Raw genomic sequence first — 16,595 nt, 5'->3', positions numbered from 1 at the left:
AAACTTGAATGCCTGAGACGTCTTCGGTGGCAATGTCTCTGAGGTAGTGGTTGGCTAACACTGTGTCCGATTTCCAAAAGCAGCCCTCCATTATTGTCGAATCGAGCAGTTTCCATGCAGAGCAAGTGTAGACGCCAGGGCTCTGACTTTGTGGGGATTGGAGGCTCGTGGAGGCTCAAGTCCTGCTGCTTTGCAGGCCCTTAGTATAACGGCTCTCATCCATGTCCGTGAGACTTCCGTGGGCGTCTCAGTAGATAAGGGGATGAATAGGCGCTTGAATTTTCGTCTCCTTGTTTTTGTCCTTTGTAGGTAGACTTTTAGTGCTCTGACAGGGCATAAGGATAGATCCTGTGTATCCTGTGGCCCAAGGACTGTAGAGAGTGCTGGGATGTGGAACTGTCTGTCAGGCTGACCGGGCAGATGGTTCTTTGCAATAAAATCCCATCTCAGTCCTAGATGTACGATGTCACGATGTCTTGAGTCAAATCGTGTTCGTTCAAAGTCCAGAGCATGTATTTCTGACATCCGTGCTGCTGTTGCTAGGGCGATCAAGAACAGCGTTTTCCGAATCAGTAGTTCAAAGGATGTCCGTTCTAGAGGCTCGTAGGCATCACTGGTGAGATGTTGTAGAACTATGTTGAGATCCCAGGCAGGAGCCTTGAATTTTCTTTTCTTCATGGTGATTACTGTGCTGGGCACAGCCAGGTACGTTGAGAGTTTTCGTTTGGTGAAGTCCTTTTGGTTGTTGGTCAAATTTGGAGGAGATTTACTAGCCATCCTAACTGAGCGAGAAGCCTGATGGTGAAGTCTAGTTGCAGTCTGAGTTGACTGGGATCTTGATGAACTTGAATTCCGTCGTCCAGGTAAAAAGCACTGCGTAGACCTCGGCGATGTAGATATGTGACGATGGGCTTGGTCACTCGAGTAAACAACCAGGGGGCCGACGATATTCCAAATGGTAGAACCTTCCACTGGAAGTGATGTCCGTTGAAAAGGAATCTTAGGTATTTCCTTGAGTCTGGATGTATCGGGATGTGTAGGTACGCATCTTGTAGATCTATGCTGGCGAGGTAGTCTGATGGATCGAACGAGATGTCGGAGCTGAGGAAGATGTATCATCTTGAATTTTGCTGGTCTGCGGAGATACTCCTGGTTGAACTTCCTCATGTTGTAGATGAGCCGAAACTTCTCCTTGGAATTCTTCTTCGGTACCAGGAAAATTGGGGAGTAAAACCGGCATGATGAGATCTTGATTTATCTCTTCTACTGCATCTTTGTCGAGTAGAGTCTTGATTGCGTCGTCCAGTTTCTCTGTCTGGTCGGCTGCGTATCTGAGGGCCATTGGGTTGCTTGTAAGCGGCGGGGTGGCTTCCAACTGTATCTTGTACCCTCTGCATAGTATCTGGGATACGTAGTCGCCCTGTAGTATTCCCCAATTCTCCCAGTACCGTTGAAGATGTCCACCCACTGTCGAAGGTTGTATGGGAACGGCTGGGGGTGGAAGACTCCAGTCATTCCAAACCTGTCTTTCAGCGCTTGGTTCCCCTGGCACCCCTGGGTGCTCGGCCTCTTTCGGGGTGTTTTCTCGGGGCTCCGGTTGGGCAGGGAAAGGACCTCTTCCTCCTCTTGAGCTGGAATACTTCTTTTCTCTGGCTCTCTGGACTCCTGCAAACATGGATTTGTTGGAGTAGCGCTGAGACGTCTGGCAAATCACATTTGCCATCTATGGACTTTATCATCATGACCTCCCTTGATTCATGTGTAACCTCTTTAGCGACTTCTTCAATCCCTCCTCCGAAGATGGATGATGCTGACCATGGGGCTCTGTATAAGGACTTGGTGAACCGCTCACTCCAGGTGCACGATGACAATAATCCTTGTCTCCTCAGGAGAGTCAGGCCCGCTGATGTGGATGCTAGATGCTCCGACATAAACTGGTGGTCCTTTTCTGAGTCAGTAGCGCAGAATATATCATCCGGTCCTCTTCGATTGGTGGAGTTCTTGAACTTCGAGATAATTGTTTCGTTGATAGCCCTAGATCTTGCTAGTCTGAAGAAGGTACGTCTAGTAGTCGTATCCAGTTGTGCTTAGCGTTGTCCTCTATCTTGTAAGTTCTATAGCGGGAGTCGTTGATGATCTTGTAGTCCTCATCAATCTCTGGTGCCTTCAGGAAGGGTTCCATGTGATGTAAGGGGAATTTCCTGGCGTGGAACGTCGGGATATGCTGATTCTGGAACTTGGTAGCCTTATCAAAGGCTGAGCTGAGACTGTCCCATACTTGGGAGATCGGGTCGATAGGTGGAAAGGTGAGTGTGTTGAAATCATCGTTGGACATCTCTATGTAAACGCTTCGTCTGTGTCCTTGGAAGGTGATGCTAGGTCCAGGCCATTAGCAATCCATGAGGTTACTTCCGTATCGGAGAATATGACTTCACCTTCCTCCTCTGATTTAGACATCTCCCACTCTGACGATCCACGACGACGTGAGTCTCTGTGTGAAGATCTGTATGAAGAACTGCGCGTAGGTGAACAATCCCGATGTGATCGTGTATCCTTCCTGGAGTCTTGAGATGTTTCTCTAGGCCTTCGTGAAGGTTGATTCTTAGACGTAGTCTCCCCTCTGTAAGATGTGGAGTGCTTGCGTGCAGGTTCCCGATGTGCGTCTGAGTCCGATGGTGATGACGACCCGTATCTACGACATCTGTAGGGTTCGGGAGAACGCTTCATTCTGCTTCTACGTGGAGAATTCTTAGCGGTTTCTTCAGGGACGTCTAAGACTGAGCTGACGTTGGTAGCGTTGTCCAGGCTCCTAACTTCAGATGAGGAAGATCGTCGGGTGCGTGAGCCTTCACGCAGGCTTCCCCTCTTCTTCCAAGTGCGTTGGAGAGACTGCTGAATCTTCACGCAGGCTATTAGTCATTGTAGTGGTCTTCACAGCAGGTTTCTCCTGCGCGAAGCGACGTTCCATCATCGACATTATCTGCCTCTGTAAACTGTTGCATGAACAGTCCCGGTTGAAGTTCTGCGATGTCTGAAGAGACTGCTGCAGGGATGATGATGCTTCTGACAACGATGAGGCGTCTTCTAAGGTACACTGCACTTGTGAAGAGTTGACGCTGCTGTTGTCTCTGGTAGCCGATGTCTGCATTGATAGAAGGTCTTCTGTCAATGTCTGCGCTGATAAAGTTGCCGATGTAGCTGTAGAAGCAGGCTTCGTCTTCTTGCTGACGACTGTGACTTCAGGTATGAGGATGGGGGGATCATCATACACGTCTGCTTCTTCAGCAGAGAAGGATCTCGTCATCTGTGTAGAGCTGTGTAGAGACTTCGACGAAGTCTTAGGGGTAGTAGCCTTCTTCTTCTGCATTGAAGATCTAGTCTTCTTCCTCTGCGAAGAGGTCAGCTCCGTTGACGATGATCTCTTATTAGGTTCAAGGTTCATCACTGGCACAGCGACCTGCCCCCGTAAAACGCTCGGCAATTCACTGGAATTATGAACATCGGCAGCAGTAGTGAACACACGTAGTGAACATAAGCGCAATCACTTGATTTAGACATGACTTGTGAATACCTTCTTACCCAGTCCTTTGCACGTCTATGAATGGAAAAAAGGTAGTTCTTAAATTCAAAAGTGGTTAAATCCAGACAATGTTTACAGCGAGAGCTGAAAGAACATGAAGTAGTGCAATCAGGACATAATAAATGTGGGTCAGCCGCAGACAGTGGGTACCTACAACGAACACAAGTTTTAATCAAATGTAAACACGATGAAAAAACATGTCAAACAACGTATAATTTAGATCAAATTTCAAACCATATAGTAGAATCCAATCCGTAAAAGCCGTATACAGCAATAATTTTGATGTAAGGTCCAAAATAGGAAAGGATATGTGCTGTATAGGGACCCAGGTGCTCTCACAACCGTCCTCAAGGGCGAAGAAAGAGAGAGTGACAAGGCATGGTCGGTCAGGTGAACAAAAGGGCACCAAGGGGGCAAGGGAGGTAACTCCTGGGTGAGTAGTGATTTTACGTCCGCTTTTTAGAAGGGAACTTCTAGGGATTTAAAGTTTACCACTATCATTCACAAGGAGAAAGAGACAAGCATTTATCATGAGTCAGGATAAGGAAAAATAAGCCCTGATGTCGGCTGGGTTTTTGGCTTATTTCATACACAGTATCTAGACCTCTCCCTCCTCCCGACTTACTTTCCTGTACTGATGAGCTCTATCATGAAGGCAGGGTCCCAGCGCAAGTTGGAGGCTGATGGAGTCACAGACACGTGGATTGTCTGCTTCACTTGGGAGTGAGCAGAACTAAACATCTCAGAGAACCGAGACTGAAAGCAGACAAATCCTCATGTTGGCAGTTTTCAGGTCAAATATTTCAGTTGGCAAATATCGCATCCTGAAGTTTCAAATCAACATACCTTATTCTATCTTTATTTCAATAAGTGGAATATTAGGGTCAGGGTACGCAAATTATGTAACAGAAAACTAAACTTAATTAGATCTGTAGTAAATATGTCAATATAAGTTACATCCCAGATACTTGTGTGAGTAATGTGAGCATACCTTCAGGAAAGCACAAGCAGAGTAGACATCACAGAGGTAGGAGATGATACAACGCTTGGCGGACATACACTCCCCAGGGTTACTAGACTCCACCGTCTTCCACAGCAGGAACAGACTGAAACACAACCACCAGTCTTATATACCATGGTCGATAGATTCTGTTTCACACAACAAACTGAGCTTCGTTCAAAGTATAGGAGCTGCAACAGTCCAACAGTCCTTGCCTAAACTGGGATCCTGGGAACTCTCCGATGTTCACGCTGACTTATGGACTGGGTCCACTTTGTTCTCCAAGCCTAGTTCATTCACACAGTAAGGTGTGGTCTCACTTGTGAAAATAATAACAATTGTTTCTCAATGAATCACTCAGGCCATCAGGAGTTCCAAACTGACACATAATATCTGACAATACTAAAATGATCTGAATTAATGTAATTTTCTGAATAAAATTGATATTTTATACTTATCCTGACTCATGCTTAATGCTTGTCTCCTTCCTCTTGCGAACGTTAGTGGAACACCTGTATCTCCTATTGAAGCTCCCTTCAACTTAAATTCACTCCTCCCAAGAGTTATCTCCCCTGCTGTTTAGGCGGGAAACTGTGGCGCCACCGTCCCCACATGCCTCAATCTCTCCTGAATATGAGCCCGACACTTGAATTTGCAGGGAAATCCAAAGTGTCTAGTGGGGAGGCTGGGTGGGCTTACCTCATGAGTCAGGATAAGTATAAAATATCAATTTTATTCAGAAAATTACATATTTTTCCTTATCCTGACTCATGCTTAATGCTTTGTAGAATCCGACAGAGAAAGTGCGCGGGCAAGCTACTTTGGATTTCATGTAGTGATTTCGTCTCTATACCCCCTATGGGAACCGTGTTGGCACTGTCTGCTGTTGCTCGACCCTGTCCTTCCAGCTGCCTTTAGATGGGGGGACCACAATAGTTAACTTTTGGTCCTTTCTTCTGTTAACATTTTATGTGCATTTTGCGACTCCATCTCTTGATGCAAGCACCAAGTGGAGAAGCGACCCTTCCTGTACAAGTATCCTTACAAGTACTGGGTCATATTGCTTATGCTAGTCTGTCCTAGACGTGCATATAGACTTAAAGCAAAACTCTACAGAGTGTAGGCTTTGTAAGTCATGAGATAAAAGGGGGCGAGACTCTGTCTCAGCGCCTTATGGGACTGTCAATTGTTGTGCTACAACAAGTGAGCCGAAATGGTGAATGTCAGAGCCGTCCTCAGTGGCGACGTCCCTTTCAGGTAGTGGTTGGCAAACATACTGTCCCATTTCCAGAAGCAGCCCTCCATTATCGTACTGATAGAGCGATTCCCATGTAGAGCGAGCGTTGACGTCAGAGCTCTAATTGCATGTGGGTTGGAGACTCTTGGAGGATCAAGTCCTGCTGCTTTGTAGGCCCGTAGTATGACAGTTCTGATCCAGCTTGAAATCTTAGTGTGGCAGACCTTCGTCTGTGTCGCTGTCTAGATCGAGATGGAAAGACACTTGAATTTCCGTCACCTGGACCTGGATCTTTGTTGGTAGACTGTGGTCCAAGGACTGATGATAGTGTTGGGACGTGGAACTGTCTCGATGACCTGACAGTTGATTCTTTGCTATGAAGTCCCATCTCAGTCCCATATGCACGATGTTATGATTATCATCAAATCGTGTTCTCTCGAGGTTCAGAGCATGGATTTCCGACATGCTTGCTGCTGTTGCTAAGGTTATCAGGAACAGCGTCTTCTGCGTCAAGACCTCGAATGATGTTCTCTGTAATGGTTCGTAGATCTCACTAGTGAGATGTCGTAGAATTACGTTGAGGTCCCACGCCGGAGCTTTAAATCTCTGATGTTGGTCCTCCAATTAAAAGGGTGTAGTAAGGCCAGTAACTCTGGTACTTTAGTCAGTTGCACTCGTCCTCATGGTGATAACTGAGAACAATGCCGCTAGGTATGTTGAGAGCGTTGACCCTTTTAACCGCTTCCTTTGTCTAGGTGACAAAGGTAGTCCGCCACTTGAGGATGTGTCACTATCATGGTAGTGAAGTCGATCCTCGAAATGTATCATTTGTCTCAAAGCGTCACTACTTGTTGTCAGACAAGTTTGCTTGAAGACTTGCGTAAAGCTAGTGTCACTGCTTTCGCTGCCCTGGCGAAATATCCTCTCTTTGTTCAAGCATGCCTTGATACAGTCCATACGTGTAGCCAGAACACCTCTGGGTTGCCGTGTGCCTGCTTTGTGTGAGGATGTATTGGTAAATTCGTCCACTCTGGTAGTTGCAGTTGAGGCAGTCCTAGGTCTTGTATGAGAATAGGGGACCATATTCTTGCTGGCCAAAAAGACGTGCCCCAAGTAGTTGTGGGTCTCTCGCCTGACTGATTTCTGCAATACCCTTGGTATTAGAGCTGGTGGAGCAAATGCGTAAGCGTTTAGTCCTAGCCAGGAGATGCTTAGCGTGTCTGTTGCCCAGGCCCGTGGATCTGGTATTGGTGAGATGAATGTTATCAGTTGACCCTTGTGGCAAAGAGGTCTATTAATGGTGCTACCATCTCTTGTATGATCTGCTTGAAGATCTCTGAATGTAGCATCCAGTCTGTTGAGAATGGCTGCGTTGGACAAGATAGTGCATCTGCTATCACATTCTTGGTCTTGGAATGTGGCATACTCTGATGTGGACATTCAGGTTGACTGTTATGCTGACCAGTTGAAAGCAGAGGTCCAGAAGGTTCGCCGACTTTGTTGATCCTTCTGTAGATGTAGACCGTCACTGTGGAGGTGATTGTATGTACCGTCAGATGAGCATTCTTCAAAATGCTGATCCAGTGGAGTATGTCGTTTATCACTGCTTTCATTTCCAGCATGTGGAAGTGTAGATCTACACTGCTATGGTCCATATCCCAGCTGACACATTGTTGTCGAGGTGTGCTCCCCAATCATGGAGAGATGCGTCCACATAGAGATGCGTCTTGTACTCCCGCTCTGATAAATAGGTGCGTCTGCGACCCTCCTATCTCTGAGTCCACCATATTAAATATGGATTTAATCTGTCCGAGAGTCCGAAGGGGTCCGGATCGTCCAGTTGTACATTCACGAAAATCTGTAGTGGGCGTAGTTGTAGACTCCCTTTGCGTGTCATGTCTTGTGCTGACGTGAAAAGAAACAACAGACTCAGCCACTTCGTAGTAAGAATGGAGAAAGGAGTGCCGCCACCTTAGTCAGGCCAACGTATGTTGCTGCAAGTCGTCTGAAGAATCGTCTTCAATGATGACAGGGGAGGTCTATAACCCCATGAAGGCAGCCAAATCACGTAGGTCCCATCTAACTGGACTGTAATGGAGGCGTTCCTTGCTCGCTGACATGCTGTTGTCACTTGTAACCCATTTCTTGACCTGTGAACTACGTCCGACCTCTGCGCAGGGCGTTGTCTCTCGTGGTCCAATCAAAATAAAGCATTTTGATTCCTTAGGCTAGCCGCACTGTGACGTCATCGGTGTAGCAGGAAAAAGGTCCTTGTAGAATCTAGTCCCGCCGTTGATATCTGATCAATTGTCGGTCTTGTCCGTAGCCTTCCGAAGTTACACGAGTGACCACGTGTATCGAGGGTTGAATGGTAAACGCGTGAAATATTTCGTCGCGTAATAGTGATGTGTGTAGGCTGTTTTCCTGGTTGCTGTGACTTTTACTTCAGTCTTGAAGATAATGCTGTCGCCCTTTATACAGAGGATCAACTGAAATCTTCACGTCAGCTTGTAGACTGCATACATCAATGAAGCGTCCTAATTGTAAAATAATGCTGAACTTGTTGTAAATTCTGCTCAGGGAATCGTTGACGAGTATGTATTTTCCTAGCCGTAGCAAGGCTGCTGTTGAACCCCGCCAGTGAGAATATCTGCAGATCTGTACGAAAGTGAAGATCTCTATATGGCCATACGTCTTCTCATGTAGATATATCAATCTATGTGAATATTGGATTCCGTCTGAAGATCTGTGCCGGTGATGAATTCGGACAAGAGTACCCCTCTTGAACTGTATTACATGTTCTTCAGTCTGTGTACCGACGACGATCTTTGCCTTCTAGGATGACGTTACCTCGAGTCCTGGTTGAATAACCTTGAAGATCTGCGTAGCGATCTGTGTTGTGGTCGGCATGGTGTGACTGTATGGCGCCTTGCGTGTAGGTAATCATCTCGTAGTTCGGGATTGCCTACCTGGCAATACATTCCGAAATGGTGATTCCCGTGATGATCTGCTAGGCGTCGTTGATGCCCTAGTCGGTCTGAAGATCCTTTATTAGGTTCTTCATCTGTTGACAGTCTCTGAAGATACCGCCGTCCTTCGCGCAAGTTGTAGATGACATGTAGCGTTCTGTTAAGAAGCTAAATACTGCGATGTATATGGCCTGTGCGAATGCCTTCGCGCAGGCTCGGTGATGGTATGTAGCGTTCTGTTGAGAATCTCAGTACTGCGGCGTCTCTGCGTTGTAGATGGCCTGCGCGAATGCCTTCGCGAACGCTGATCAGCTGATTCCGCATCTGGGGAAATGGCGACTAGTCCTTCGCGAATGCCTTCACGAACGCTGATTGTCCGATTCTGTATCCAGGGATGGGTGATTCCTCCTTCGCGAATGCCTTCGCGAACGCTGAATATCTGATTCCGCATCTGGTGAATGACGACTGGTCCTTCGCGAACGCCTTCGTGAACGCTGACGTCCGATCCGGGGATGGGTGATTTCTCCTTCCCGAATGCCTTCGCGAACGCTGAACATCTGATTCTGCATCTGGGGAATGGCGACTGGTCCTTCGCGAACGCTCATCGTCTGATGTTGTCTCCAGGGATGGACGATTCCTCCTTCGCGAATGCTGAGCGTCCGATGAACGTCCAAGTCCGCCGTAGGGGATGGTTGAGTCGACCTTCGCGCAAGCTGGTCCGGGAGTGTAGTTCTGCTGGCAGACATCACATTGATGGAGGGTCCCTCAAAGCTGACGTCTGCGTTGGAGCCTTCACGAAGGCTCGGGACCTGAGCTGGCTGTGAATTCTTTTCCAGGCCGTAATGCTGCTCCATCATCTCCATGACTGCATGAAGTCGCCTGGGTTAAAGGTCTGCGGTGGAACTGGCGCTGCCCTTTCTGCGGTGATAGCGATGGGGCCCACTGGACGGTCATCTGTTGTCAACGATGATACCTCGGGTTGAGGAGAGATCTGCGCTGACATCACCGTAGCTGAGACCGGTCGTTGCTTGGGATGAACCTCTGGGATGCTTATCGGTTGATCATCGTAGAGTCCCTGTTCCGTCATCGGGACAATCTCGGTAGAGAAAGTCCTTGTAGTCTGCGCAGACGTCCCCGTAGAGTTGGTCGGCATCTGAGGGGTGTGTAGCCTTCTCTGGGTAGAGGATGGCTTCTAATCAACGTCTGCGAAGATTGTAGATCTGCCCCTCTCTGCGTTGATAGCGATATGGTCCAGGGATCGCTCATCTGTCGCCCTCGGACTGCGTGCTGTATGTCTGGGATGATCAGCAGCAGCTCATCATGAAGTCATCTCACTTCCATCGGGACGATGTCTGTGAGGCTTCATACTGTGTAGAGGATGGCTTCTTCTTCTACGTCTGCATTGAGGAGTTGTCCGAAGTAGATTCGAAGTAAAGGCGGACAACATCCCACGCCCATCCTCCGGCAGGTCACTTGATGGTAGAAAATCGTCTAACAGCAGTAGACAGCTCGTGAGGGACTCAGCCAGTTATCCATGACTTGGTCAGTCACCTGGATTTGTCGGTAGTACGTCTAAGTACAGAGAAAAAATATTTATTAATTTGAATTTCTCTTAAATGCTGAAAAACATTACAGCTATAGCTGGAAGTACATGTTGTTGTGCAGCTAAGGCACAGTCAATGCGGGTTTAGCAGCAGCGAACCTAAACCTACAACGAAAATAGGTTATCATGAAATGTAAACAACTGAACAAACACGGACAATTCCGAGAATAAACAGTGTTAAATACAATTAAATATCAAACGATATTGTTGAAGGATGCTAACTAAACCTCTATAAAAGTAGAATAGAGGAGAATAATTAAGTAATTAAAGGATATAGTGCCGTGAGAGTGCGCTCTCACAACTTGCCCACAGGGCGAAGAAGGAGAGAGTGAGGCATGTGGGGACGGGGGCGCCACAGTTTCCCGCCTAATCAACAGGGGAGATAACTCTTGGGAGGAGTGAATTTACGTCTGTTCTTTATTGAAGGGAGCTTCAATAGGAGATACAGGTGTTCCACTAACATTTGCAAGAGGAAGGAGACAAGCATTAAGCATGAGTCAGGATAAGGAAAAATAAATGTTTTTATAAACATCACTGAAGACATATGACCATCACAAGGAAAACACAGACACATGGCTCCAAATTAACAATCCTTAAGACTAGTAGCTTGGCAATACTGACTGTGAAACCTCCCCTACAGGATTATGCTTTTGCTTTCTGTCAAAATGAGAAGATTGACACTCAGTTGAAAAACATTCAAGTTTATGTACTAGGCACACCTAACCAATGTTTTGGTTTTTTTAATGGCTTAAGGTGACTGTAAGAGTGTTTCAACTCACTACTCAAATGCTTGTGATGTGAGATCCTGAGACACCAAGAGGTAGGTGTGATACTGCCTGAGAACGCTGACTATACACAACCCCAGCGACGTGGTAAATGTCCCCGCCAATGAGGACTTGTTCTTTCTCAGCTGCAACTCCACCTCCGTCATCTCCTTCAACATCTGCAACAGCATGACACATGAAAAATAGCACCACACATAAATAAACAGTAAGGAACATTAATCATTGTCATAAAAATGAGATAGTGAAATATTCTTTTAAAAAAGGGTTGAGGGGCTGACAGATACACAGTAATAATATGAAAGATTGGGTGCTCCGTAACATATAGTAGTATATCTAGTGTCTTGCCCAAATTCACCAATAGAGATTACCTGCTCACAATATTCATTTGATTTATTATTGGTATATACAAAATGCACCTACTTGGCAAATAAACTCAATGAGACCATTGATATTCAGGGAGTATTCCATCAGGTCAAATAAATAGGAGATATTGTCCACCAAGGGGAGATAACTGGAGCTGCCAGACACAAAGCTGTTGATCTGCTCTATGACAGCAGCACAGCACTGTTCTGTGACAGAGTGCTGGTCGTAGTACGACAGCTTCTGGAACTTCTGGAAGATGCCCTCATAGTTTGGCAGCACCACAGACACAGACGCAGCAGCAGTTGCCTCCCCTTCCTTCTCTTTCTTCTTCTTCACCTGAAAATTCGACAGATTAAACATCTCATCTCGTTTTTCGGTAAACATATAACACATGGATGTACAGCAACAGCCTCACTGACATATTCCATCTGAATACCAAGACACTTATGGTACTTCGAGCTAACAGTCTTAACATTATGGATTATTGTAAAAATCAGAAAACATCGATGAAAACAGGTCATTTATATGTCTATGCAGCAGTATAAACATGGAAATGATCAACAGAAAAACAAAGTTAACCAGGAAACTTATACATCTGTTATTTGAACAACATATGCTGTCTAGTGTATACATTACGGTTTTCTTAAACACATATATGGCTGAGATGATTTGTTACTGTTTTGTAAATATTTTAGTGACATCTTTTAATTTGTCTAGTTTCTGTCTCAGAGTGCCTGTACAAGCTATATCATGTAAGCAGTATACAGAAAGTAACAATAGATTTACCCCAGTGCTTATGTAACTTATGTAACTACTAACTTTACAATAGCCACTTTCACTCTATTGACAAGCTTATTGCATTGTCTGCCCTTATTATGTAAGTCCGCTTGCCTACAGTTCAGCTTTGTCTCATCAAGCAGTTGGTCAGGTACTACCTTTACAAGTCGGTTGTCACTGACAATTTGCTCAGCAAACCGTTTGGCATTTCCTTGGGACCAAGTGTCTGAGGATTTCTCTCTATATTTATTGAAGGTTAGTTTGTGTTTTGGCTCATATTCATGTATTTATAGATATGTCTGTGTACATAGTTGTATATGATTGTAGATGCATTAAGGTAATGCATGTGTAGGAAAATGGGTTTTTGTTGGGAATAGAAGTTATTTTCTTTTCACATTATTGGGGTTGTAATATATATATATTTAGTGGGAAGTTTTACGTAGCAGTTTCCGGGAGTAAGTGATTTCTCCAGAGGTTGCTTGTAGTTAATGAAATTCCACTTTTTACCTTCGTTTGGCTGTAAAATTCCGTTGGAATTACTCCTTTCCCGGACAGTTGACAGTCACGGCATGCGCTACCATGCCGTGCTCGGATTGCCATGGCCCGGTGTGTATTCTGTTTGCATTCCGAGTGCGGTATGGTAGAGCTGTCGTGATTGGTCGGCTGACTCCATTCTTGGGCCAATGGGAGTTAGGCTACTTTTCCCGGGTCAAAGGTTAGCGCGCGGGGTATTTAAGGGCCTGTAACGCTCAGAGAAGTCGCTTGCTTCAGGACATCCTGACCGAACAGTAAGTCGGGAGGTCTTCCTCCTTTCCCTAGGTTTTATATAGTATTATTTTGCATGTAGAGTAGGAGAACATTTAGTGGGTTGGGGGAAACGATAGGATTAGAGTAGGCTTTGTATGTAGGAATTAATTAGTTAGGACTTTCTTTTTCTTTGGGTCTTATAGACTGCTAGTTGTGAGTGTGTGTGATGCTGGCTTCTATTTATTTTGTTAAGTTTGGCTTAGTTTGTTTTTATAAATTAATAAACTGTATTTATTTGGTGAAATCTGAACTTTGTTCTTATTTTGGGAAGAATCTTTTACAATGACTTGAACAACCATAGAACCTGAAATAAGGTCCATGAAAGGTTCCGCTCTCCAGGTACCAGATTAACATCTAATTAAAAATACACAACGCAAAGTCCACAACGGAGAGCGTTAAATAACAACATCGAACCTTGATATATGAACCTTACTGTCACTGGGTGACCTCCCTCAGCGGAGGCGCCTATTACACATGGATGAGATTTATTTATCTTTTCAACCTACAAAGGAACTTGCAAATTAGTATGAGCTAACTATAAATCACTGCTGAAGTATGTGTATCATCTAATTACATGTGTGAATACAGTATGTGTAGACTGATTACACATGGTAAGATTCCTGTACTGACTGACTGAGTTTGGTTTTACGCCGCTTTTAGCAATATTCCAGCAACATCACGGCGGGGGACACCAGAAATGGGTTTCACACATTGTACCCTTGTGGGGATTCGAACCCGGGTCTTCGGCGTGACGAGCCAATGCTTTAACCATTAGGATAGCCCACCGCCCCAAGATTCCTGTACATGTCCTTTAATCTTATTGCCATTATTTAAGCTTTGTAAGCTGCCAGCTCATTGCCAAACAGTGGTAAGTTAGGGGTAAGTTAGGGGTACATATTGTATATATTAACTTTATATCTTGGTGATTGGAAAGAGTTCCTTCCATTCCCCCAACCCTAAACCTAACTCTAAACCTAACCCTAACTTAAATTTTGGACTTTTAGCCATTTTGTGAGTTCAATAGTAATTGTTGTGTTAAGTTTTGTTAATAATTTTAGTATATTTATAAGTATTACTTGGGATGGGGGAACGGGAGGAACTCATACCGCCGGCTCACACCCCAGTAACTTGTTGTGTTTTCTGCAACCGAGTTGCTTGAGACAGATCATTGTCTGATTCGCTACACCTTGTCCACAATGGCAGTTCAACTACAGAAGAACTCACCAAGTTGATGCTACAGTAAACCACAAGGACTCACCTTGCCAAGGTCCCCACTGCTGACATCGATACAGTTCCTCTTGCTGTACAGCTTCACAACCTCCTTGGAGATTTTCTTGAGGACATGTCGGGCCTCATCACGGGGCTTGCCGACACCGTACAGGACGATGAGTCTTTGGTTGCACTCATGACTGGAATATTCATCTTGAGGAATGGGGAAGTGGGTGGCAAACAGCATATGCCGTGATGGACCCTTTGGGGCGGTGACTGTGGGCAGGGCATCACTGTGTTGGAGGGTGTGATCCTTCTCCGACTTGACCGATTTCACGGATGCTGGGAAGAGGATATGTCAAGAGTTAGTTACTGCATGCAGTGGAAACTACGACAACAATAATGCATGGTGTCATCCTCATCCTAGTATCTGTCAGGGTCTCTGTCAGGTCACAGCAACATAAGAAATAAATATAACAGGGCAAAAACACAGACCTGAAAGTCCAATAGATCGGGGTAGATACTTTTTTTTAAACATACTTTTTAACAATAAGTCAAAAAGACAAGATAGCTATCACCTTGCCAGGCCTTGTTCAAGAATTAGGTTCAATGACCTCACAACAGATAAATGCAAAACACATGAAAGCCTAATATATATACATTTACATGAATAATTGATCAGCTTCTTTTTAACAGTATGTAGGACACACTAATGTTATACAACTGAAGTTAACACTGACAATCTTTACTAAGATCTGCATCCACTGACCATATACATACACAGCCTGCTACACCACATCCACTCTCTCACTACATGGAGTGGTCAGTGTCGGACTACCCACCTGGGGGCTCTGGGCTGGACTTCTGTTCATCCTTAACGGACCCAAACAGACTGTTGAAGTCTGTGTCAACTAGGGCACCGATGTCCATGTCAACCTTGATGTCATCTTGATGCTGATTGAAACAAACAGTCTTATGATTGAAACAAACAGTCTTATGATTGAAACAAACAGTCTTATGATTGAAACAAACAGTCTTATGATTGAAACAAACAGTCTTATGATTGAAACAAACAGTCTTATGATTGAAAACAACTTTGAAAAGACTCACATAGGCAGTGCAGCACACGACAAGATGTACGGTATAAGTTGGGAAATCTTTAACTGGCAGAGAAATCTGATTTGATCAAGGTTAAAGGACAATAAGATCTTATGCAATATTCACTGAACTTTTGAAGCTGAAGTCCCCATTACCTCATGCTTGATGCTCTCGTTCTGACTCTTGATGCTGGGGAGGTCCACGCTGTCTGCAGAGGGCATCATGACAGCAGGGGAAGAAAGGAGGTCACCACGGGAGATCAGAGTACACATGTAGGCATCGTGGGAAAACACATCATGGCGAATCAGCTCAGAGAACAGGTGAATCAGGTTCCGGAATGCTTGCTTGTTTTCTTCTGTTGGATTTTCATCTAAACAGTAACAGTCAGGTAATGGAACTGGCAATATTGCTGCAACCCCCACTGAGCCAAGAAGTAATTGTGCCTGATCAATGATTTCCAATAAAGGTTATATTGACAGGTTATGCAGAGTTGGTCTATGCTTGTGATGACTTAATGTTGTTTTACACCAGGTTGCATTATTTACATTAATATTATTTTCACCTCGACCACCAAACCTATGGTTTCAAAAACAATTTTAAACAAGTGTTTGCCACTGATGTGGCAATGTCCCCCGCCGCTAAAGAATGGAATATCTATATTTACTACTTTTCATTTTTGGCTCACATACAAGATGCCTGAAATGACTGGTGTCTGCATAATCACCCAATGTAGGCTGTCAACATACTTGAAAACATTGGGTGCAATGTTTTATGAGATATCGCCTTTAAAAAGCGGTCAAAGTATCATGGTGACCTTGAAGATAAGGTCAAGGTCACCCAAATAAACTGGTGTCTGTGTAATACCCCAATGTAAACTGTCACCAAATTTGAAGACATTGGGTACAACAGTCCATGAGATGCCGTGTTCAAAATGTCGTGGTGACCTTGAAAATAAGGTCACCTAAATAAACTGGTGTCTGCGTAATCCCCATATGTAGGCTGTCACCAAATTTGACTGACTGACTGAGTTTGGTTTTATGCCGCTTTTTAGCAATATTCCAGCAACATCATGGCGGGAGACACCAGAAATGGGCTTCACACATTGTACCCATGTGGGCATTCGAACCCGGGTCTTCGCGTGACGAGCCAACGCTTTAACCACTAGGC

The 16,595-nt window shown here is 45.0% G+C and overlaps 1 protein-coding gene across 1 annotated transcript in view; it reads right to left on the bottom strand.

Annotated features, from left to right (window-relative positions):
* LOC124266756 (mediator of RNA polymerase II transcription subunit 12-like protein) overlaps positions 1-16,595 on the bottom strand; it is a 69,996-nt gene that overhangs the window by 32,002 nt on the left and 21,399 nt on the right. The window contains 7 exon segments of the mRNA XM_046701542.1: positions 4,206-4,336; positions 4,572-4,686; positions 11,169-11,332; positions 11,595-11,873; positions 14,380-14,672; positions 15,173-15,284; positions 15,584-15,798. Coding sequence (XP_046557498.1) covers positions 4,206-4,336; positions 4,572-4,686; positions 11,169-11,332; positions 11,595-11,873; positions 14,380-14,672; positions 15,173-15,284; positions 15,584-15,798 — 1,309 coding nt within the window.

Source organism: Haliotis rubra, unplaced genomic scaffold, assembly GCF_003918875.1.
Source record: "Haliotis rubra isolate DU_JTF1 unplaced genomic scaffold, ASM391887v1 Scf128, whole genome shotgun sequence".
NCBI classification, from domain to species: Eukaryota; Metazoa; Mollusca; class Gastropoda; order Lepetellida; family Haliotidae; genus Haliotis; species Haliotis rubra.
Note: the sequence above shows the minus strand (reverse complement) of the source record. Positions and strands in the feature narration are given on the sequence as shown.